At 38.1% G+C, this 24,013-nt stretch overlaps 1 protein-coding gene across 1 annotated transcript in view; it reads right to left on the reverse strand.

The window, feature by feature from the left end:
• Positions 1-24,013, reverse strand: part of PTPRN2 (protein tyrosine phosphatase receptor type N2) — a 634,616-nt gene that overhangs the window by 366,276 nt on the left and 244,327 nt on the right. Inside the window, exons 7-9 of the mRNA XM_059839742.1 lie at positions 22,132-22,386; positions 20,742-20,782; positions 18,432-18,805 (exon numbers count right to left, since the gene is read on the reverse strand). Coding sequence (XP_059695725.1) covers positions 18,432-18,805; positions 20,742-20,782; positions 22,132-22,386 — 670 coding nt within the window. The remainder of the gene's footprint in view (positions 1-18,431; positions 18,806-20,741; positions 20,783-22,131; positions 22,387-24,013) is intronic.

The following is a 24,013-nucleotide window of genomic DNA, read 5'->3' on the forward strand; positions in this document are numbered from 1 at the left end:
CGTACACTGCTGACAGAGACCCCTTTAAATCTTTTTAACCTTTGTCAATGCCACATTTACATTTTTTAATTTAGAAAACAGGTTGCAATCAAGCCTAACACAATATGACTGCTATCATTTTAAGAAGCACTTATCCAGATGCAAAATTTATATTTGCAAAAATTTCAGGTTATTAGAGTTGATACAACTCTAAAGATGTATTAAGAGCATTCCATCCCTAATATACAGATCCTACCTTGCTTAGTTGTTCAGTAGTGTGGAACCAAATAAAAAAGTATTAGGAAAGAAAAAAGATGCAGAAATTATATAACAGTGTCCAGTGAAAACAACAGAGATAACGTTCTCTGTCTAAATTGTGATCATAGATTTACTCTCAACATTGTTAAAGCCCCAAAAACCATAAAATTATACCTTACAAGCATATCTAACTTATGCCACAGTAAAGCAGGGACAACTTTGCTGAGATTAACCCACAGGAAAAAAGGTTCTGTATTTGTTCCTTCAAGGATTTTTAATAAGTAGGAGAAGAAGGAGTCAAAAAAATCATGTGATATTAGACACAATCTTTTCAACTGGACTAAGGGAGAAAGATTTTTTTCAAAGCTTTTTCAAAGGTCAGTATTTCTAGCTCAGAGTTGAAGCTTTTTAATCTAATTTTACATCATGGTAATTCATTGCCACTATTTTATTTATTGTCTGCAATGAACACTGGGGGTTTGGGTTTTGTTCTTATTTGGTTTTCTTTTTTGGTTGTGAATTTTTTTTCACTGGTTTCTGCATGCACTGCCCTAAGGGCACCTCTATTTAAATAATGGGATATCTCATGTGGATCTTGGTTAGCATGGAATTGCTCAGCCTCCCTTCATGCTACTAGCCCAAAATGCTCAAGAGACCTCCTGTCACACAACCAGAGGTAGCCCCTCAAGGCACCAGATAAATATAGAGATTTTCTAGATTTCTAAGAAAGAAATGTTCTTGTGTGAAAGTAACAAAAGAACCTGATTGATTGTGTAAGGGAAAAAAATGTACTTTAGATTATTCATAAAACTGTTATATTTCAAGGACCGACAGTGGATAGAAATGTGATTATTCTCATCACTATGAAAGCAGATTGTCATAGTTACTCTGGGGTTTATGTGTTAATTAAATCTTTTCTCCCAAAGAGGTTGGCTTAAATTTTACAGAAATGATTGGTGTCAGCAAGTGGGCTTTTACTGTAATAGCAAGTCTGATGCAGGCAAAGGCTGGTGTGTCCATTGGTGTTGCTTTTTAACCAAGGGAGCCTCAACCTACTACTCCTGGCTCACCCCTCCCTACTGTCCTGAAAAAGCATTCCCCAGCTTCAAAAACAAGGTATGCTGCAACAAGCCAAGGCAGCAGCAGTAAATGGGGGATGTAATCAGAGCATTTGAATGCTACAAACCAGCAATAATGCTGGAGGGGAAATGGGTGAGAAAATGGTGCAGGAAGGCCATTGTTTTGCAAGCCTGAGCAATCCAAGAGCAGTCTTAGTAACTCTCATGCAATATCAAACTCAAACACACAGGTTCACAAACTCAGATGCAGTTTGATAGGCTAAGAAATTATCATTCATAATAGCACAGGAAAGCTGCAGGATGAGCATCCTATGGTACCAATACTATTACTGATCCCACAGTCACATTTGAGGGTTCCCATTAAGAATTTTTACAATCATGATATTTTCCAATGCAATTTTTCCAACTCCCCAACACTGGAAAATACAATCTAGTGCTGTTTATTACAGTTCTGTGACAGCTGTGTTGTAGGACAGTAGAATATCCAAAACCTTTCTCTAAAAATGCCAAGCCATGATTTTCCATGCTCAATTAAAGCTTTGCTTTTGTTTAGTGTTTCATTTTGCTCATTGTTGCATGGTTTGTATGGTGATTGCCTTTAACTTTGTTTACATGGAGAGAATCACACCATTTCCACCAGCACAGTGCTAATCAAACTGACTTACCTTGTAACAGCACTGTTCACCCACATCACCCATCTGACTTCAGGCTTTCACAAGGACAATCTTTCAAACACCACCTGCTCTCCCACTCATCCTCAGTGCAAGCACTCAATACTTGTAGAACAGATCTTTCACATACTGTGCTTAGTGTTCAGCCTGCTCAATTCAGTTTCTGTATTAGAGAGTAGGGTTTTTCTTAGAAATTTGTTATGTCTATTGACTGTGAGGGTTCAACAACTATGGAATTAATTCAAGAGGAAGTGTTAGACAAACCAAGAAAGAGGGACAAAAAAATAAGTGTTGAGATAAGGAACAAATAGTGAGACACTCCAGACGGAAGTTGTAACAGTAGAAAGGCTCTTTAGACAACCCTGACTACTGAAATATTTTATCAAGGCCAAAGACTTGGAGAAAAATTATGTGTAGGGTTCACACTGCTTTTTCTGATCTGTGAAGATGGTCATTGCAGTTCCCAGTGGGGGATCTGGGAACTCCTTTGGTGCTGGGCCTTGCCAGCACTCCAAGCAGTACAGTACAGAGGGAGTTCCTGGGCCGTGGCCCCTCACATTCCAGGGCCAAGACAGGTCCAAATCAATGCCTTTTTATCCAGAGTCTGTGATAAGGCATTTCAGTGCACCAGTAACAGTGAATCCTTAAGAGAGAAATCACAATTTACATAGGTCTCAGAGATACAAAGCATGAGCCGGTAAAAAAACAAAAGCAGAAAAAAGGACCTCTGATGGATGCTATTTACAGGTTCTCTCGAGGCTGGCTAACCCTTTCTATGTCCAGGTAAATAAATGGTTTCTGCAGTGCCTCTAACACCCTGCTTGAAGGCCACTGGAACAGGCTCCCAGGTCACAGCACTCTCAGCAGAGTTCAAGAAGTGTTTGGACAATATTCTTGGGTACATGGTGTGATTTTTGGGGTGACCTATGCAGGGGCAGGAATTGGACTTCCGTGATCCTCACGGGTCCCTTCCCACTCAGGATATCCTATGATTCTATTATTTGATTTTACCACTACTTTTTTTGATTGCCTTGAAAGTTTCTGATCACCTTTGGGCTAGACTTTGGTCTTAGGAAGAGTAAGCTGCTGGATGGCAGAGCACCTTTTTGCAGATGATATAGATGTTGCCAGCTGACATCTTGAGACAGTGCTTACTTTGGGTTTCCTACCTTTGCTCTCATTCCATTTGCTGAAGATTTCTCTTTTGCACCTTCTTTCAAGGTAACTGTAATAACAGCAGCTAAAAGAAAATGTCATACATCTCACTGTTTAAAATAATTCTTTTGAGGTCCTTTTTAAGCTTCCATCTCCAGCTCTCTTAGAAGATGAAAAGAGAGTCAGAAAGTATATAAAATTCATGTATAATGTACTTCCTTCCATTGCTTTATCTTCTAATACCATCTCTACCTATAAGTGCTACCCTAATTGTTATTTTTTTAAGTTGCTAGGTTCAGACCCTATTGCATTAGTACCAGAACACTGGCTCACTTGGATGCCAATCTCTATCTCATATTATTGGTAGAATAACTTTGACACACTAATAACAATGAATAAATAAGTGGGGAATGAAATGTAAATATTTCCTTTGGGGTTTAGAAAGATACATAGATTGATAGATATAGTTTCAAAGTCTTTCAGAGTGTCATCTGCAAAATATTTCACTATTGCTTTTGCTTGATCTCACTTTTCAGGGCAGGGCTCTTGCACTGTTATACCTCCTGGAGAATATGGCTTATACCTCTGCTAAAAATAGCCAATATTATATGGTAGTACTGCATTATCCCTTCAGATGAAATGACTCCCCAGATCAGTTCAAGACTCTGATGTCATGATTTAATGTCATGCCATAGTCATGAAAACTGCTATATCCAGTTTAATCACATCAAAATAAATCATCCAATTCAGATCTACTAGGCTGACCTAAAATAAACCTAAGCCAATCAGCTCCCTATAAGTTCATCAGGAGTTTTGTCTAACACACAGAAAAAAAACCAAACCAAACCAAACCAAACCAAACCAAAAAAAACCCCACCAAACCAAACCAAGCAACCAAATAAAAAAAGGCAGGATCTAGCCTATAAAGCTGTTTTATTTAGAGATGAATCTGAAATGAAAGCACAGGAATAAATATCTCTTTACTTTAATGTGAGCTGCTGAGCACTTCTGAAAATTAGTGCAATCCATTTGAATGCTCAGGAGTGGATTTGGAAGCCCAACTTCATGTAATTGTCAAAGTGTTTCCACAAAGTGTACTGGACATTGAATACCAGAAAATTAGATTGTCTGGTGAGAATAAGATTTTGTATCTTCCAGTGTCTAGGTCCCTCCCAGTGAGGAAGCTGAAAACAGAAATATTTTAAGGAATAATCCACTTACAGAGGTAATTTAAATAATAGAACACTGAATGATAATCTTCCTCTGCTATTGACTATTAAGATTTAACTTTTCAATTTACAAGAAAAATGCAGTGATGAGAAGTAATTTTTAAAATCTGCTTTCAGGAAGTTGGCACAACTTGGAACAATCCCATTAAGTGAGTTTCTCCTCAGTTCCAGATACAAAATGTATAAATGTATAGTAATGCTAGCATTTTTTCTTTTCTTTTCTTTTTTCTTTTTTTTTTTTTTTTTTTTTTTTTCTGTCTAAACAATCCCACTGTCTTCAGTGGTTTTATACATAAATGAGAGAATGCCTGTAGCTAAACAAGTAACTAATGAGGAACAGAATATGTCTTCCTCTGGGAGAAGTCTATCAAGTTACTCTGGTCAAGACATCTTCCTGACCTGCAATTTCACTGTCCATAAAATGAAGGCATTTACACCAACTTTCCTTGTCAGCTGCCTGGTATTGTTATTTAAATGACAATAATATTATTTGACTTGCATCCATTCTGGATCCAACAGCAGAAGCACCAACAACACTGGCTCTATATACTGCTCTCTACCAAATGTGGATGAGATGTAGTAGCAAATACTATGCTACCTGAAAATTAACTTTAAAACTTCACTTATTCCCCTACCAAAAATTTTGTTCCAAACTGTGTTAGCACAAGGCCTCTGACTGATTTTAGAGCACATCTTGCTGATTTAGAGCATATTTGGAGCACCCTGATCCCAGTGAAGTTAAGTTCTGCCTCACTGGGGAGTTGGAAGTCTTGCTAAAGGTCTGCTGTGGGCAATTAGAGTAGGAGACCAGTCTTATGGACCAGACTTGCTTCATGAATGGCCAGTTAGACCACTTTAACAGAAAAGTAGTGCTGAATATTGGATGCTGATCTCACAACCACTTCAGCTTCATGCTCCAATTCTCTGAACAATGTTACAAATGGATTCCACGTTTTCAAGAAATTCCCAAGATTAAGTACAAATCTGATGAGTGAGAACAAACATTTTGAATAATGGCCTATTTTTGACCTGGACCTAATGATTTATGCATTCAAGGCTCAAAGTTTCCCCTTCTGGTTAAAAAACAAAAAGGAAGCATGTAAATGAAGGCACAGGAGGAGCTCTGTGGGGACACTGGCAGCATGGCCAGCTCTGCATGCTGAGCTAAATGGAGCTCAAACTCTAATATGAGCCAGTGAGCAATGTCAAAGGGAACAAGAGGAAAAACAGAAGTAAACAATGATGAAAACTATATGTTCTGTATTTCCCAACATGCCTGTCAAAACAATCCCATAAACTGAACCATTTTAGTAGCAAGAAATCTGATGCAGTTATACAGATGGCTTGATTGCTGGCGTTTGCCAAGCCTGCTCTCAGCCCAAGGAGAACAACATGTAGTTCAGTGTTGTGCTGAGGTTATGTCAGTCTCACAAGCAGTTGCTCTCACTTCCTTTTCCTCTTCCCAATTGCCAAGTGCCACTGGAAACCCACTTACTGAACTCTGAAATGCTCCCTTAGTGCCATCATTCAAATTATGTATTGTCTTTACCAGACTGTACCTAGTGCCCTTCCAATACTCTGTTTAGCAATTGTAATGCAGCACTGTGATGGACATCCAGTCAGCCCTGTCAGATTAATTCAATTGAATCATTTTCTGCAAAAATGAAGAATAATATACAGTACAGAAATGGGCCTGACATTGGAATTGCACTCTTTAAACTTAAATGTCAGTTTAATCCCCAGTAAAATCTCAAGTAAGGTAGGGTTCAATCCACCTAAAATTTGTTTAGATCAGAACAAAGGCAATGATGGCCAGTTTATCCATTTTCAAGAGTGATGAGCACTACAATAAAATTGCAAGGCATTTCTCAGCAGACTCAAAGTTGCCTGAATGCTTAACTACAGTATCCTCCCAGCAGTAAGTGTATTTTCTGGGTAAATGCCATTCACACCCAGCCTCTTTTGCTGTCCAAACTCGAGCACAGTGCCATGGACACTCCATTTATCTCCCATGGAGAATGTTCAAAAGTTTGGCTACACCTGAGCTCAGCTTGAATAGTATTTAGTACACATCTAAATCAGAGAATGAAGCAGAGCTTAAAACCAGCATCTAGGACTTATGGGAAGGAGACATTTTATTCAGACTTTTGCTGTCTTTAAAACCACTTTCAATGCACACATACTCAAAAAACTAAGTTTGGACCAGTAGTCTTCCTTACTCTTGAGTGCTGCAAGAGTCAGGTCCTCTTCTGTGCATTATTTATCTTTCTCTGTTGCTTTTAGGCCTGAAGACAAGCCACTGGGACATCAAGAGGATGATGGACATTGCTATCTCTCATTTCTGGTACACAGAGCCCTCTTCCAGCATGTGGGAGTTAAAACTGCTCAAATCAACTTCAGTAAGGTCTCTTCCCTCTCCTGCTTCACTTTCCAAGCCCCACATTAATAAGCAGAAGACAGAGAGAAGATCCTAGACCCAGTGCCTGTCAGCAGAGCAGCACTAGGCACGCTGGACCCCTGAACATCCTACTTGTTTGGCATGTCTCAGTGAAACAGGGAGCTTATTTTGCAGTCTGGGCTGTCTTCTGAAATCTTTAAAGGTCTCTTCTAATCAGTGGAGGAAAGAAGGTGTCTAACCTCCCCATGTGGGTATGTCTTCACCTGTCTCTCAAGAAGCTCAGTGAGGTGAAATGAAGTGGATGACATCCTTGGGGAATATATGCAGCATCATCCAGCAGGCTGGTACCTAAATGAGTCAGTCTGGATTTCACTCTAAATTCTGAAATAACCACATTTCAGCTTTACACCTAGAATTGTGCCTTAAAGGGAAAAGATATTAAACACATGGGTAACAAGGCACATATCCAAAGCTCTTGAAAACAGAAACTGAATGGATGAAATCTGTTGAAGAATTTAATTTCAGTAACCAACTTTTATTAAACAATGGGAGCTATACACAGATTATGCCCTGCAGGCCAAAGGGTTGGGTTAGAATTGTAAGATTCTTTCTCATTTGGTTCTTTAACCCCCAGATTCACTTGTTAGCAAAAAAAAGTCTACCAGAAGACCTGCCTGGATGAGTTCACCAAAGATCCATGGCTTCTTGTGGTAGTACTTTACTGTAGGAGCTAATCAGAGTTTTGATCTGAAAAACATAATTTTGTTGGTCCTGCCTACCACTATATTTATCCTGAGTGGTTATATTTAAGATTTTTTAACAGTCGTTCTCTTAGTGGACACAAATAGGAACTTTTTTTACACTGAAGATTTATTTTAGTAGTGATCTGAGAACTGAGAGTAATTTTTACTCAGTAAAATTACCGAGAGTAGTTTTTTCCCTCTAGTCTTTTTAAATACTGAATTTTAAGAAAGATGAACTTCAAAGTTTAAAATAATAATTTCAGGAAGTTCCACCTGGCCATTTCTCGGTAATTTCTTTGTTTTGATTGACATCAAACCAGCTTCCTGTCACGGACAGAGCAACAGTCTATAACAGCATCACTTTCTTAATATGCAGCACAGTCTCCTTAGTACTGAAGATAAAAAGCTAAACCTAAAAAAAGAAAAATCAAAGTTCAGAAATATGAGTCTGGAATACCATATGGAATGCATTAGAGAGTCAAATAAGGAGTCTTTCTTTAGGATGAATAATGTTGAGGACCAGTTTTCTCTGGCTGCTAACACCATTTGGCAGCACTATGGACTTTGACTGGTGCAGGCAAAATCCCTGCTGGTGGGAAGCTGGGAGGGGCAGCCTGGCCAGCTCCAGCCAAGCTGCCATCCTTCCTCCATGCCTGGAAAAGAGTAGGAATGTCTGTCATAGGGCTGAGGCTGAGTGATGTGTGGAGGTATTTCAGAGCTTCTGTAAAATGACTTACAGGTGTGCTAGGAACTGTCTATTTGCTTATTACTTGCTCTAATGAATATACAATATTAAATATTAAAGAGGGGGACTGTTGAAACAGGTGACTTCTGCATTTTCAACCACCCACTTTCATGGGCCAGCATCAGGCTTGATTTCTTTCCCATCCCACCTCCCTTCTCAGTGCACTGCTTGGAAAGGAAAAGTGGAGGAGCTGGAATGCTAGGACCTGGGCACTGCCTGTCCATGGGCAAGGGCTGGTGCACACCAGCCAGGACTGCTTGGCCTGCTAAAAGCAGTCAAGAGAAAAGGATAAAGAGCAGGAAAGCAGTTTCCAGCTTCTGCTGCTGGAATCAAGAAGGAGTGAGAAGAGCCATGATGAAGGAAACACATTCCTGGCAGTTCATGCCAACCCCAGACCCTGAGTCAGCTCTCAGCAGCAGTCACCAGCACAAGACTGGAGATTTTTTTAGACCACCTTGAACATGCTACTGCCTGATTTTCTAAAACTAGCACTAAATACAGGATAGCCCAAAAGTAAGTGCTAAGAAATAAAGTCCAAGATAATTCTGGAAAAATTCTGAGGGAGGGCAAGAGAAGTAGTCAGCTGGGATCTGCCTCTGTAAGGACAACCTAAGAACCCATCTAGCCTGGGAAAAACAGGGCTTGACAAACAATAAACTTTAGTTTCTAATGAACATTAGTTCTTTCGTTTTCTTTTTTTTTTTTTTTCTTTTTCTTTTTTTGGCTTGGGACTGTTGTATTTACACCACTAACAATCAAGAAAGAAGGAAAGACAGGAAGAGAGTTATTCAGTAACAGTATTCAAAAAATAGTATTTCCTCAGTTCCCTGAGGGAAAACTTAAATGGTGAAAGGGTGTCTACGAAATTGCCATTTTACAGGTACTTGCCCAAAACCCAGTCAAAAAGTAGCACAACACAGATATTCTACCCCAGGAGTACTAGAAACACCTGGACAAATAAATGAGAATATTATACATGAAAAAATCACTCTAACTGATTAATTCTCTGACTCCAGAGGTCAGGAATGGTGCTATGTTTTCCCTACATGATCCTCATGAAACACATAAAGCTTGTGTTTAAAAATAGTATCAGTCAAGCACTTTCCATGTGTCACATGTGCACTGTAGCCCAGGCCAAGAACAGACAGATATCAGAAGTTAATTCCTCTTGCCTTACACCCTGCAGCAAGAGTATTCCTTCTGAAATAAAATAAGATTATGCTTATAATTCTACAAACAATTAGTTAATGTGATTATAATGTGATGTATCTGCTTAACAATTAGAAAAATCTCTCTTTCAAAAAAGAATCTCCTCTTGAACTCTTGACCTCAGTGTTGTGTATTACACTAGTTTGTGTTTTAGAAATGTTGGGAAATCGGCCACTGCCTTCAGGATTTGCATGCTTTCTTTTAAATTTTCAAGTCTGAAAATATGTGCCACCATATGAAGAGCAGGATTCATGCATATAGAGACAACAAATCTTTTCTTCAGATTTTCCACACCCTCAGAGCACAGACTATGAGGAGTTTAAAGAATACCTTTGCTTTTTCTTTTTTTTTCCCCCCAAAGTATTATTTTTGTTAATATCTATTATTCTGTCACACTTATTCCAGCTGAATCTCATCTACCATTGTACTCCTTAATCCCTCAATGTATTTAAATCCATCTGGAATTTTTCTAAATCCTCCACAGTTCTTCCTAACAGAGACAATTTGCCAATGGGGTACCACTAATCTCTGTACACGCTGAGGAGCAGCAGTTCATGACAAATCTTTCTCTTCTATGTCATAACCAGCTCTTAATCCTCAGTGACACCCTGCCCCTTGCTCTGTGACTCACTCTCCTTAAAGTCAGTGTGAAGAGCATCCCATTTATGTCCTGTTGATTTGAAGGGTAGGTACAACTTGTGGTTTTGCTGTGAGAGCAGTTTTTCTCCCGGGAGAGTCTGATGTATCTCAGCAGAAGGTGCTGAGGACCTGAGGGTCTTCCATGTGTGGTGCTGCCACCAAGGAGAAGAGAGGGTCCCTGGCACTGCCTCCTGGAGGCCCAGGCTCAGTGGCCCTCACATACAAATAGGCAGGACTTAAATTGTGCAGCTTTGAATAGCAGCTTATCATCAATGTGGTCTCAAGTCTGTGATCACAGCATTTCTCCATCTCAGAGAAGCTGTAAACAACACTAGGGAAGCTTTTATTTTATGGACACAGATTAATTCTTTTGGCTTTCACTATTTTTTTTCTTTTTTCTCCTTTTTTTTTTCCTCTGCTAAGATTAGTAAATATTTTAACAAGCAAAGTAATGGGAAACTCAGCTACTGATGTATGAAATAGATTGACATGAAACTCCTTGTGTGCAAATTTCAGTAGTAACTGAGGCATGGGAGGGCTGCTGATGGTCCTGCAACAGATACAGCTTTACCAAGGTCCCACTTGAGATTTTCACTCCCCTCTTCCCTCTGACTCCTGTCTCCTGGGAATTAGCTTCATGGCACTTTTTAGTACATCAACACCACTGTTCTCTGATGTGAAAGGTCATTTACCAAGCCTGGCAACAGCCAACTTCTGAGCCACACACCTCACAATCCAAAGGAAAGATGTCACATTTCCCTGAAGAGGGAATAAATGGAGAAGAGTGTCATCTATTCCTGCCCCAAAGGTGGAGCAAGTGCTCCTGCCACCTCAGGTAGCACACAGCCTGTAGGAAAAGACAGGGCAACACAGTGCCATGACTCTGCCATTCTCACCAGGCTGGCAACCACCAGTAAAAAGCTATCAAATCCAGCCTTCTCCAGCATCTACTCCTCTTTTTCTAGACACAAAGGAAGTCTCAGTCATCACAAGAACAATGCATATTATCCATACAATGGAGAAGAAATGGAGACCTTGGAGGGGTTTGCTGCAGGTCATAGAGGAGGTAAGTGCCATGGCAAGGACAACTGGGAACATTTTTAATACCAATTTTTTGGTGCTGACATTTTGGTGTTGACATAAATTCTTTCTGATCCTACCAAGCCTAAAAAAAAATTTTAGACACTGAAATTGTATTTATTTCTCTTATATGGAAGTGCTCTGAGAGTAACACATCTGATAATCTATAATAAAAGTCCTGGGCACTGATGCTTTAAGCCCATGATGTTAGAACAGCCTGCCTTGTCTGAGTTTTTTGTCCATGCTTCAGTGTAACTTCATATATTTTGAAACACACATTGCCAGTAAAGATTTTGGAGGGGAATGCATTTCATGGATTTATTTTGGTTTGAACACAGTCTGTGTCTTACATTAGGTTAACTAATGATTAATTTTGTAAATGGTTCACATTTATCCAGAATTCCTGAGAACAACTAAATAACTCCAAGCACAGAGCTATTCACTGGATTGTTTGAGAGCTGCCTGACTTCACAGCACTGTTATTGTAATCATTTTAAGGACACTGCAATTTTATTGCACTGGGCTGCACTTTCATTTTTTCATGCTTGTTTCCTCAAAGGCTATATTAGCCATAAAACCTTTTTAAGCTTACTTCTGTTTTGACAGCTCAGCAAATTCCCACTTTCTGTAATTTTTTTCCCTCTTTTCCCACCATCAGTAAGTGTGAATCTAAACCTCTTAATACAGACAGATTCAAGTCCAGACCAATTTGTAACACAAATGACACTCGCTAAAAATCAATGGCAGTGGTTGGGCTCTGAAGGTCACAGGAGATAACAGCATCCTGGAAACAGCAGAGTGAGACAGAAGTTGAGAAGGACCAACTCTCTGGAGTTATAATCAAAGTGTGACACTGTGCCAGCCTGTGCTTGCATTACTTCAAACATTCAGTACCTCCAGCTGTGTTAATAGTAACAAATTCATACAGATGCTTTGTCGCCTGCAGAAGCACAGAAATAATGGCAATAATCTGTGCCATGATTGTGCTGCCCTCCCTTCTGAGGCTGAAATGGACCCCACCAAAGTACTCCCTAATGCATTTTAAGCTGAATGCTGGAAACAGCTACAGGGTTCACTTGTCATGCACCCTGAATCTCTGATGCAAAAAAGCCTTGAAAATGTAAACCTGTTCTTTCATATCAAATTACTTCTTCATACAAGTAATTAGTAAATGAGATTGAGGACAAATGATGATACACATTTAAATGCACTTTTGACTTTTAAATCCTTTCCCTTTTTTCGTATCTTCCATCTTCCTTCAAGGCAGCATAAAGCCCAGACCAATTCATAATGCAAAATGACAAAGAATATCCAACAATACAGTGTTCAAAAAAAGGAGTTGAAGAAACACAAATACTAGCTCATAAAGGGACTAAAGCACCTCCCCTATGAGGACAGGCTGAGGAGGTTGGGATTATTCAGCCTGGAGAATGGAAGATTGTGTGGGAACCTCAAGGCAGCCTTCCAGAGTCTGAAGGGGACCTACAGGGGGCTCTTCATCTGGAAGTATAGTGACAGGACAAGGGAGAATGGATTCAAAATAAAAGAGAATAGGTTTAGGTTAGATGTTAGGAGGAGATTCTTTACTGGGACTCTGGCACAGGCTGCCCAGAGAACTTCAGCTTAAATTTATTCACTGATTTTCTATTTATGAAATTATTTCATTCTAATTTTAGTGGTCAAGCATTTACATTTTGTACACAAAATGTGAGTTAAGAAATTTTTAAAAAAAATTAAAAGGCATGGAAATTTAATAATGGCATTTTTACATCTGAGCTTCCCAGGACTGGGCAGAACAGCACTGATGAAAAACTACTGTCAGATAATAGACTGCACTTTGATTCAGTATGCAGCATTCCCAGGAATCCTGATCTTTGGCTTTCTTGTTCTCACTCATTTCAAAAGTTTAAAATTCATTACTTTTTCATAATGACCTGAATGGTAATTACCCAAAAAGCACTGTGATATCCTAGAAGAACTGACCATATGTTATTGTGAGATATTGCAGCATCTCAGGGTTTTAAGGACTCCCACTGTTTACAAAAACAAAGCACAGTCCCCAGCCCCATCCTGAGTTTGGGCATATTTCATGTGCAGTTCTATAGCCTGGAGTCAGCAGTGACCTGAACCTGCTCCCTGAAAGGTGGTGGAGTGCCTGAACCAGCTGCTCTTCCAAAGACCTGGCATGGAAGACCCAAAGATAGGATGCTAGAGCAGCACAGAGGCATGGAAAGAGGAATGAGAGTATCTGGGAATGTCTGGCCTGGGAAACCAGGCCAGCAGCCATTCCTGTTCAGCCAAGTGGAGTAATACAGATCTGAGGGAGTTCTTGTGGTGCTACTGAGGACTTCAGGCACACTCCCAAAATTGCCCACTGCATCAGGACCAGAGTGAATGCTTGCCATTAGCCATTAGTGCAGCAGATTGGCTGGTCCCAGGTACATTAATTAGAAAATTTTCTCTCTATGTTCCTCTAGAGGTAAAAATGCAGAGCTGATCCCAAAAAAATGAGAGGAAAACATGTGCAAAAGCAAAGCCCTTCGAGGAGGGAAAGATGGACACTGGGAAGGACTCTTCTCTTGCAAAATGATCTACAGCAGCAGGTGAGAATCATGTCCTGCCACAATATATTTCAACAGATTGTGAAAGCACAAAAGCTAAGGGCAGCTGAAGTAGAACAGATTATCATATCTCTGTGCATATAACAGATACTAAAAATATACAAAGCTGAACACAAGCATTAAAAAAAAAAGGGAGTATTTATTGCCCTCTGTGACAAAGCCAGATTAACTACTGCTTCTCTGTTATTTTCTGGTGGATGAATAGGAAGCATGAAGCATCATTTTCCTATGGGAATATATAATATCACAATTGATGCAGTGAAGCAGTAATATAGGGGATATGATCTCTGTCACTTTCTAAGAATCCCAAGAAAACTGAAGAATTTTAGATGGAAAAAAGATTTAATGTCTAGAAAACTCTTGGGACCATGAATAATTATACAGGAAGAGCTGGCAACAGAAAATTCTAGAATTATATCTCTCTACAGGTTTTGGTGCTGAGACACAAAGACTAGATTGTGCCTACTGGATAATTTCACAGAAAAGGATTTTCCATGTGTATTATTCAGATACAGGGTCAAACTATGTTGTCAGAAGCAAAACCTTTGGCTTTAAAATCAATTATGGACATTTATAGAGCTTATTTATACAAGGGAAGAGTTATATAAGGGAAGTAAAAAATCAGAGATAAAAATTTTAATTTTTTTTTTCCTAATATCAGCAATACTGTTCTTTGGTGATTTTAACAGACTTCAGTACCCACAGATTTTCTGGCTAATGTGTATTTATAATTTCTCCTCATTTTTAAAGCCAGTTGTAGAAATTAAGTGAAGAATATGAACAAATCTCTTTCTCTTAACAAAGTGCACTTGTAAGTAGAATAATGATTTCAAAAAGGACAGTGAGATATACAGAGAGGGTCAAAACAGTGTTTCTTTTTGAATAGATGTATTAAAAGAAAAGGAAAGAAAATTATGTTATTATTTTCTAAAAAGAGCTGCAAAGCCTCATGGAATATAAATGCTTAGCTTCTAAGAAACATCAAGATCCAGTAACAGAAAACTATATCAGCCCTGTTTCATTGCTGTAGATATTGTGATTAAGTTTTCCTATTTATTTTAAATTTAATTTTTAAATGCAATTAAAATGTTTCCACCTGGTAGGGGAAAAAATAATGAAGATCATAAAAATACAATTATTTAATGATATGCCTAGGAAAACAGAAATCTTGAGGAATAAACCAAGATTTCAGCACAACCCAGCTTCAGGGCCCTAACCCAAATGCCATCCTGAAGAAAGTAATCATTATATGCAAAGCAGTATCATTTATCACATTTGTAAAGGTGGAGAAATGATATCAAGCATTTGCAATTAACCCAACCCTTCAGCACGTTAAATGGGTCAGACTAATCATACTCCAGGAGCAACTTTACACTATGAACACAAGCCCCATTTCTTCCCAGCACCTGAGCAGAATTGCAGCTACCTCCAATGAAATGCAGGGCCATGCACACAGCATCCAGCTCAGTTAGCGTGGTGTGAACAGATTTACAACCTGTGCAATCTTACAGAGACAGTCTGCAATTGAGAGCTAAAATATGACAAAACATGAACTATCCTGGAAATGCATAACACAGCAATGCCAGAAGTTGGCTCACAAGCTGAGAGAGCTGCCATGAGCTGTCTGTGATCTAGTCTTTGCATGAAAAACTTCAAGCACAAGCCTTCTGATAAATCACAAAACAGGATGGGTTGCTCTGCATTAGGTGTCCAAGCATGGCTTCAGACAAGCATGACTTGATTTTGAAGCTTGAAAGACTCTGTGATAAGCAGTGGAAAGAAAAGAACTTTCAAACTAGGATTTTTCTTAGTGCATTTAAGTCTAGCTACCCAGTCTCATATTTGAGAAATTGCGTGCCAGCTTGACTATTTAAACTGCTGAGCATGCAGCAGCTTACATTTAGATTTACAGGTACGTTTTCTGGAAATTCAGGCTTTGGGTTTCCTCATGAGACACTCAGGAGACTAAACACTGTGTAAATGTTTTGATTGTGGGATCTAGGCCCTCATTATAGAGCACATACTGCCAAACAAATGGGAGAATTGGCATGGTTTTTAGCAAAAAAAAAGTTTCCCAAATGTGAAGAACTAGAACTTCAGAAAATAGCAAAAGTCCAAAGGCAAGATTTCTCTGACTAGAAGCTCACACTGATGTATCCAAACTATAATAGAGATACTTTATAATTACGGCAAATGTAGAATATAAATTAAAATAACATCCCGTAGATTACTTTAAAAAAAGAATATTACTTTGGAATTTGAGAGTTAAAATTAATAAAACATTTCAAAGCAATTACACTGAGAAAGAAAAAAATCTTACACAAATACTCCACTGGTAGAATAGCCATTTTTTGAAAGAGAAGAGAGTAAACAAAGTAAATCACCAATTTGATTGGTTTCTCAGAATAACAAAGTACTGAAGCAGCACAGTGGAGGATTTGCTGGGCAATTTTCTACACTGAAAGTGTCAATTCATTCCAAAGCTTAGCACTGATGGATAATATGGATTGGTATGGATTGCAGTGCTGCAGCCATCTGAAAGGTCACTTGACAAACACAGCGGGAGTGACCCACTGTTCTTGCCATTGACAATCAGACTGCCATTTGGACAGGTCTTTAAAGTATCACAAATCTTTATTTCAAGCATTAGATGGAAACGTTTGTCTTTGGTTTGTGGCACAATTAAATGCTCAGCATTTCATGGAGTTCAGTGCAGCAGTGCTTATACTTCCTTGGATCATGCTTGCAAAACATCAGAAGGTAACAGGGAACGGATCTCCCCACAAATGTCAGCTATGGCACTGAGTAGAATCATAGGATCATAGAATTGTTTAGGTTGGAAAATACTTCTAAGACCATTGAGTCCAACTGTTAACCCAGCCCTGCCAAGTCCACCACTAAATTATGTCCCTAAATGACACGTGTACATGCCTTTTAAATACCTCCAGCCATGGTGACTTCCCAGGGCAGCCTGTTTCAAACCTTGACAACCCTTTTGTGAAGTTTTTCCTAATATACAATTTGAACATGCCCTAGTGCACGTTGAGGCTTTTCTCTCTGCAGAGCCTTCCTGGCTTCCAGAAGATCAACACTCCCTCCTAACTTGGTTTCCTTCTGAAAACTGCCTGAGGACACACTTGATCCCTTCATCCACATCATCAACAAAGATATTAAACAGAACTGGCTTCAGTTCTGAGCCCAGAGTTATAACTGTGGATGTAATGCCATTCCCCACTACCCCCTGGTCCTAGCCATCCAGCCAGTTAAAAACCATTAAAAATGGTAAAGAAGGTAAATTATATTTGTGTACATGGACTCCTCAAGAACCAAGAATCTTTGGACAAATTACCTTCTTCAGCAAGTTTCACTGAATAATAACAGACACGATTCAGGGAAAAGCCATGAGTGGGAGACTAGCTAGGAAGAAAAACAGGTAAGATGATACAGTGAAGAATCTTCAGGTTGTGAACACTGAAATTCAGAATGTCTTTTATTTCACAGAGCTCTAACAGTTCTAAACTGTACAGCATTTATGAGCCAAATAAGTCTGGATAGTCAAAGGAGATGGTGTCATCATGATACTCTTTGGAATAAAGGAGTCTTCCAGATTGATATGAGTTAAAAGAGCTGAGGGAAGTAGGGAAGTAGTGCTGAGTTGGGGAAAAACTGTCTTCTACTGCTTTACATAACATTCCTAGGCAGGAATGAAGAGGTGCAGTTAAAGGGTATTCCACCAGTTTCTCGTCTGTTTCTCATGTGTAGCCATATGCATTTCAATGCAACACAGTATAGTAAAAACAAGAATCCTCCAAAATCCTATTGCCTTCAATCCCATGAATAAGTTTCAGACAGTCAAAACAATCAGTACATGCTGAAGAAATTCCTGCCTCAGTTTCTCTTTGATGCTGGACAGTGATTTGTAAGCTCATCCTAGAAATTCCCAACTTCTCCCAGAAAAGGAATCAGGATCACTAATCAAATACAACATTGTTCTACAGAGGGGAAAAGGATGTGAAAGATCCAACGTGGTTCTAAAATCCCAAATCCTGTAATGAACTGTGCATCATTAAGGGGCTAAAGTTGCCTTTTTGAAAGTATAGTATTAAATGTCAAATTCATTAGTGGCATGACCTGAAAGCATTAGGTCTTTCTTTCCAAACAAGCTGCATATGTGATGTTAGGATTCCTATATGTGTCATTTTCAGATCAAAACAAAACCAAAGAGAAAATACTGTGCTCTATTATTGTGTGTCGTTTTTCTGAAAGAATGACTCAGGCATTGATATTTAGACTACTTTCAAGTCAAATATTTAAAGCTCTCATCCTAACCATAAGCACACTTACTGACATATTGGAAGGTCACTAGAACATGAGAAGATAGAGAGAGGTCTAAGCAAAAGACCTACAAATTTAATGTCTTCTGCAAGGGACAAAAGGCAACAGTAAGAAAATGGAACTGTTTGCTTGTATTTTCATCAAAGTACTGAACAGGTTCCAAACAGTTTCAGATGTATTAAAAATCAGGCCTGTGGCATTTTCCTCTTGTACATTCATATTTCACTAGGTGGAATGACTTTATCTTTTCCCCAGTTAAAAATGCCATTCAAATTGGCTGTTGTACTTACTCTTTCACTGTCACAATATAGCCATATTCTTCCTCCTGAGAAGATTTCACTTCAAGTTGTAAGCCTTGTCCTGTGTTTTTCTGAGGTTTTTCATAGGAGTTTTCTTCCTGAACTAAAGCATTCTTAATCCAGTAGCTGGTCTGGCTTGGGTCTTTGGAGTCAGATTCGCTGTTCTTTGCAGTTGTCAACTCCCTTGAGAAAGTCTCACTTTTCACATTTTCCACACCAGCATTTGTTTCTTCTGAGGAAGAAGGGTCAGTTTCTTCAAATTTCTTAGTTTCTGTCTTTGTAGGTTCTTCAGGAATAAGGTCTTTATGCATCTTTTCAGCTAATGCATTCTCATTCAAGAATCTAATCAGTTTTGCAGTGTTCTCCTGTATTAAAAGAATAATAATATTTTTAAAACTAAACACAGGAAGGTTATACTCACCAAACCTGGATATAATTTTTTCAAACTCTTATTGCTATAGTAGAGTCTACTCATACAACTGTTGCATGGTCGCTTTTTAAATTTCTATAAGCTGCTAGACTATGTTAAGAACATGCTATTTATTCAGTAATAATAAAAGAGCATTAAATTATGCCAGTATATTTTTTTCCAGTAGTTTCCATGTGTCTGTGTGTCAAGTATTGATAAAAATGAAACTTTGTTATCAGATAAGTTAATGAAAAGGAGAAAACACAGAAATGTCCATCAATATTCCTGGGTTGGGTCTGGAAACTCATAACTCTTGGGTCTCACAAGCTATAACACCAGAAAAGGAACAGATATTATATGACCAATTCTGTTTTCCTTCTTCATCTCTAGAAATAGTGACAAATTGTATGTGAGTGATCCAACAAGCTAAAAGTATGATCACAGAAAACCAGAATCTGTCTAATAAATCAACAAAAAGCAAAGGAGCCAAAGTCAAAACAGGTGCCTAGAAAAATTCATTAGCTGGTTTCATTATATACTGCTATTGCAGCCAAGCATTTGGGGGAAATGAAGCTAAATGGGCACTTTGTGCTCTGTGTCACAATGAATTCTATTCAAACATTCCCTAGTCAAACTGTCACTAAGAAATTTATACAGGGGATCCTCTGTAAGTCTGTTGTGACTACAGCACTTCATTCCTTGATGATTTTCATGTGTATGTTTAAAGCTCCTGCCACTCTGTCTATGTGTGTTTCCCTTGCCTGGTGGAAGGACCAGAGGGATTTTACTGTGAACACAAGAGGATTTGCCCATTTATGAGTCTTGCAGTATTAGCTTTTGATAGAGTACATAGTAGGGGAAGTTTCACACAGATTTTAAAAAATATCTCTTCGAAATTTTTCTGCTCCATAAAACTGAGAAAAAGAAAGATGAATATACCTCAAAAATGGCTAAATATTGGACAGCAGTCCACAGGTGTCAAACAAATCAATACATCCTAAAGATATTTCTGCCTCAGTTTCTCTATGATGCTGGACAGTGATTTGTAAGCTCATCCTAGAAATTCCAAACTTCTCCCAGAAAAGGAATCAGGATCACTAATAAAATACAACGTTGTTCTGCAGAAAGGAAAAGGATGTGAAAGTGCCAACGTGGTTCTAAAATCCCAAATCCTGTAATGAACTGTGCATCATTAAGGGGCTAAAGTTGCCTTTTTGAAAGTATAGTATTAAATGTCAAATTCATTAGTGGCATGACCTGAAAGCATTAGGTCTTTCTTTCCAAACAAGCTGCATATGTGATGTTAGGATTCCTATATGTGTCATTTTCAGATCAAAACAAAACCAAAGAGAAAATACTGTGCTCTATTATTGTGTGTCATTTATCTGAAAGAATGACTCAGGAGGAATATTGTAAAAGTAATCTGGATTAAAATGCTAATTTTGATGTTAATAGCTAGGGTATGAGAAGTAATGCCTAGAGCTTTTGAAATACCTGATATTACCCAGAACTAAGAGCCAAAGGACAGGGGGGAAAAGCATTTTCAAGAACACCTCACTGCTAAAAATCTATGGATTTGAGGAAAAGCCTGAATTTTTCTGAACTTTGTGAATCTATTATGAATTCTGTCTCTTTAAAAATTAGAGAAAGAGGGGGAAAAAAGGACTTGATTTTGATTTTTGAACATCAAAACCCATTTTGGTTAAGGTTTAAATAAATGTTCATTTAATATTTCAGTGCATCAAAACAACACGTGCGTTATTGAATCATAGCCACACAAAACTTAGAACAAGTCTTATATTTCAGAAGTGTGAAATATAGCAGGTTTCACTGCACAGAAACCTGATATTCTGAGATGGAACGCTTTTTTTGTTAAAGTACTGGTACTCTACCTCTTTATCACTTCTCACACTGGCTTCGTGCACTCCATTGTCTGTAGGATATGAAAAGCACAAATATATAGTTAGGAAGGGCAAACATCATATACAAAACAAAGACTTCTCATAGGCTGCTTTTTAGTAGTGGTCTTTTTATGTGATTTAAACATTGAGACATCAAAGCTGAAGGGGCAGAGTAAGGAGCACTGTATAATTTGTTATTCTTATACTAACCCCACTTTGATAGCAAATTAATGGGAGATCAATTGACAGAGTACTTCAAGAGCCAATGTAATAGTGTTATTTTGCTAATTAAGTGTCAAATCATCATATCAGTTTACCAATATTTGAGAAAACAGAATAAAATGGCTCCAGCTTGCTGAATGCATATTTATGGTAAAGGAAAAGGAAACAGATATTTCCCACACACCAATTTGGTGGAAGAATATGACATATTTCAAAAGCTATCATTCACCAAAATCATGTTTCAGTTTAACTACAGTGATAATATTCAGTCACATCCTTAACCTCAGTCAAATAGCACTGGCTTTTTGCTTTATGAACTGAATGTCATTCATCTTTCTCAGCATGATTCAAAATAAATCATCAAGTTTGCTTCTTTTAATCTACAAAAAAAAAAATCTGGCAATCAGAATAACCAGAATATCCCTAACTAGTAAGGATTTCGGTATATCACCATGAAAACAGTGAAAATCATTTTTTATGACTTACAGTACACATTTCTGGCATACTAGATATTATAACATTCCTAAAATAGAAAATGGATGAGCAGTAACTTAAGTACCACTGTGGTATTCACTCATTAATGGCAATTACTGCAGCTCCTGAATCTGCATCACCAGAAAAATATGTGTGCAGACAGAAACAAAAAACCATAATAACTCTTCTTATTCCCTAAGAAGGAAAGGGAACAAGCAGGTTTGTACCTGTAACTTGTCACAGATTTTCTTCTGCAAGTAACTGTGGCATGTTAAAAAATGATTATCTGTAAAACATATCTTTTTTTCTCTGCATATTTTGAAATACATCTTGTAGGATAATAATTTCCATTATCATTTTGCTTAAACATCTCATTTTCAAGAATAGGAAATTAGACCACATAACATAAAGCAATTCCTGTTTCAATATAATTGGGTGTGTAGGTTTATCTTGTTTGTGAAGCTTGAAGACTGAGTGTTCATAAACAGGGTTTTTTTTTGGTAAATGAAGAACCTGCTGTAAAAAGAAAACAGCAATCTGAAATTCCACAGCCTTTTGGGAAATACAGAAACTTTCCCTCACACCTTCTTTCAAACTGATTTTAAGAAGTCTAGCACTAAGGTGAAGCAATAGAGGAAAGTCAGGGAAGCTGTCTTTTGCTGTACTTAACTTTTAAAATAAATACCTGGTATATTAACACTGTTTTCCATTAATCCAGTCTGAAGCTCCACCCTTCCTTGAGCATCTCCTTTCTTCATTTGTCCTTCTGTTTTGTCTTCTTTAGCTTTTCCAGCATTTTTTTCTGTTTCTTCCTGAATGCCAACACTTTGAATTGCAGTGGCGATAGTATCAGCGATTTCATCCAGTTCTGTTGAGCTGAGGTTCTCCACATTCACTTGGTGTTTCTCTAGGTCCTTCAGTACATTTTTAATCAGTGCCTCTGGATCAGAAAACAACATAAGCACATTTAGCTGCATACATGAAACACATGTGCTTATATCTTTAATTTTTCTTAAAAAATTTAGATAGCTTTCCCTTCATGGCTAGTATCTGCTTTTTAAAGGAAGGTGCTGCATTCCTTACAGAAAACACAGGATTCTTAATGGATGTTAAAGTTTATGATGAGGTGAATCTGTGCCAGGACAGGGAGATGTGTGCTATTATAACCCAACAAGTCCTCCTAGAGAGAGGGCATGAAATTACCACTTTTTTCTTTACAAGAAGAACATTTTTCCCTAGTCTAAATTGACTCAAAATACCAAGAGCAAGTGTTAAAGTAGCCTAGTTTCTTTTTTTTTAGCTGCAAAACAGTACAAACAACATTACTGTTTCCTAGAGATCAGTTTTCTTGGGTGATTTGTTTTCACAAGAAAAGTATATCTATATAAGCCATACAGAGTTCTGGGAAAAAATGAGTCAGATATTTTGTCTTTCCATCAAAAAGCTCCTCATCAATTAGAAGGGAATATAAATATATGTCCATTATATACACGGATATGTCAAGGACAAAATTTCTAAATTTTATTAATTTCTCTTGGAACATATATATATATTTTCAAATATATATTTACATAAATGGATAATATAGATAGATATAGAAATAGATTATATAGAGGTATATAGAACTTGTTTTGGTTCGCCAGCTATGAATGTTTTACCAGTGACATTGAGAAAAAAAACACAAACAGCAAAACACCTTTGATGTGATAAAAGTTTTGAAGAAAAGGAAATTCAAGGACAATGGGTATTAAAGGTGAGTCAGAAGATGGAGAATAACATCACCCCAGGGAAGGCACTTTTCTGACTTCATATATTGCATCTCCACTATCAGTCTGTAGAGCTCTGCAAAACTCAGCCTAATGTCCCTTGGAGTATGAGACACTAAATGTAGAGCTTACTGTAGCACACCAAAAAAATTTCCAATCATGCCTCTGTTCTACTTATTCATGTTGATAAGAAATTTAACATATTTATTCATATGCAAGCAAGCAAGAAAAGTCTTTCACATAGTATTGTGTAGGAAGAGGAAAATAAGGGCTGCTTTTAAATCTCTGTTGAATGTATGAATTTACATATAAGCAGTTTGAAGGTGCCATCCAACCTTTTTTCTCAATAGTAACACCATCCATATCAAGCCCAGTGGTTGGACATCTTCATCATCTGTAAGCAAGGCTTTGGGATCATGCTGTCAGCTTTCAGGCTCACATAAAAGTGAATTTAAAAGTAGGGAAACAGGGAAAAACAATGTCATAAGAAGGGCTAAAAATAAGAATTTTCCTTTTTCTTCGCAACAAAGGAGTAAGAAGTACATAGAGACTAGAAAAAAGTCAAAGTAGTTAACAGACTTCTGCTTCAGGGAAGAGGCAGTGGAACATCTGTGATTTTGCAGGGAGACAAGCATCAAGGACTATTTTTCATTGGGAATAAGAGGCCAAGACCTTGGACACACCTGTCATTTTTTGGACCCCTCAGTTTTAACTGAAGAGCTCACCATCAGCATCTCAGCATCAGATTCCCAATTCCATCTCAAAGCAAAGACTAATTTCCCCTGACCTAACACAAAATTC

This window comes from Haemorhous mexicanus, chromosome 1 (assembly GCF_027477595.1).
Source record: "Haemorhous mexicanus isolate bHaeMex1 chromosome 1, bHaeMex1.pri, whole genome shotgun sequence".
Taxonomy (NCBI): Eukaryota; Metazoa; Chordata; class Aves; order Passeriformes; family Fringillidae; genus Haemorhous; species Haemorhous mexicanus.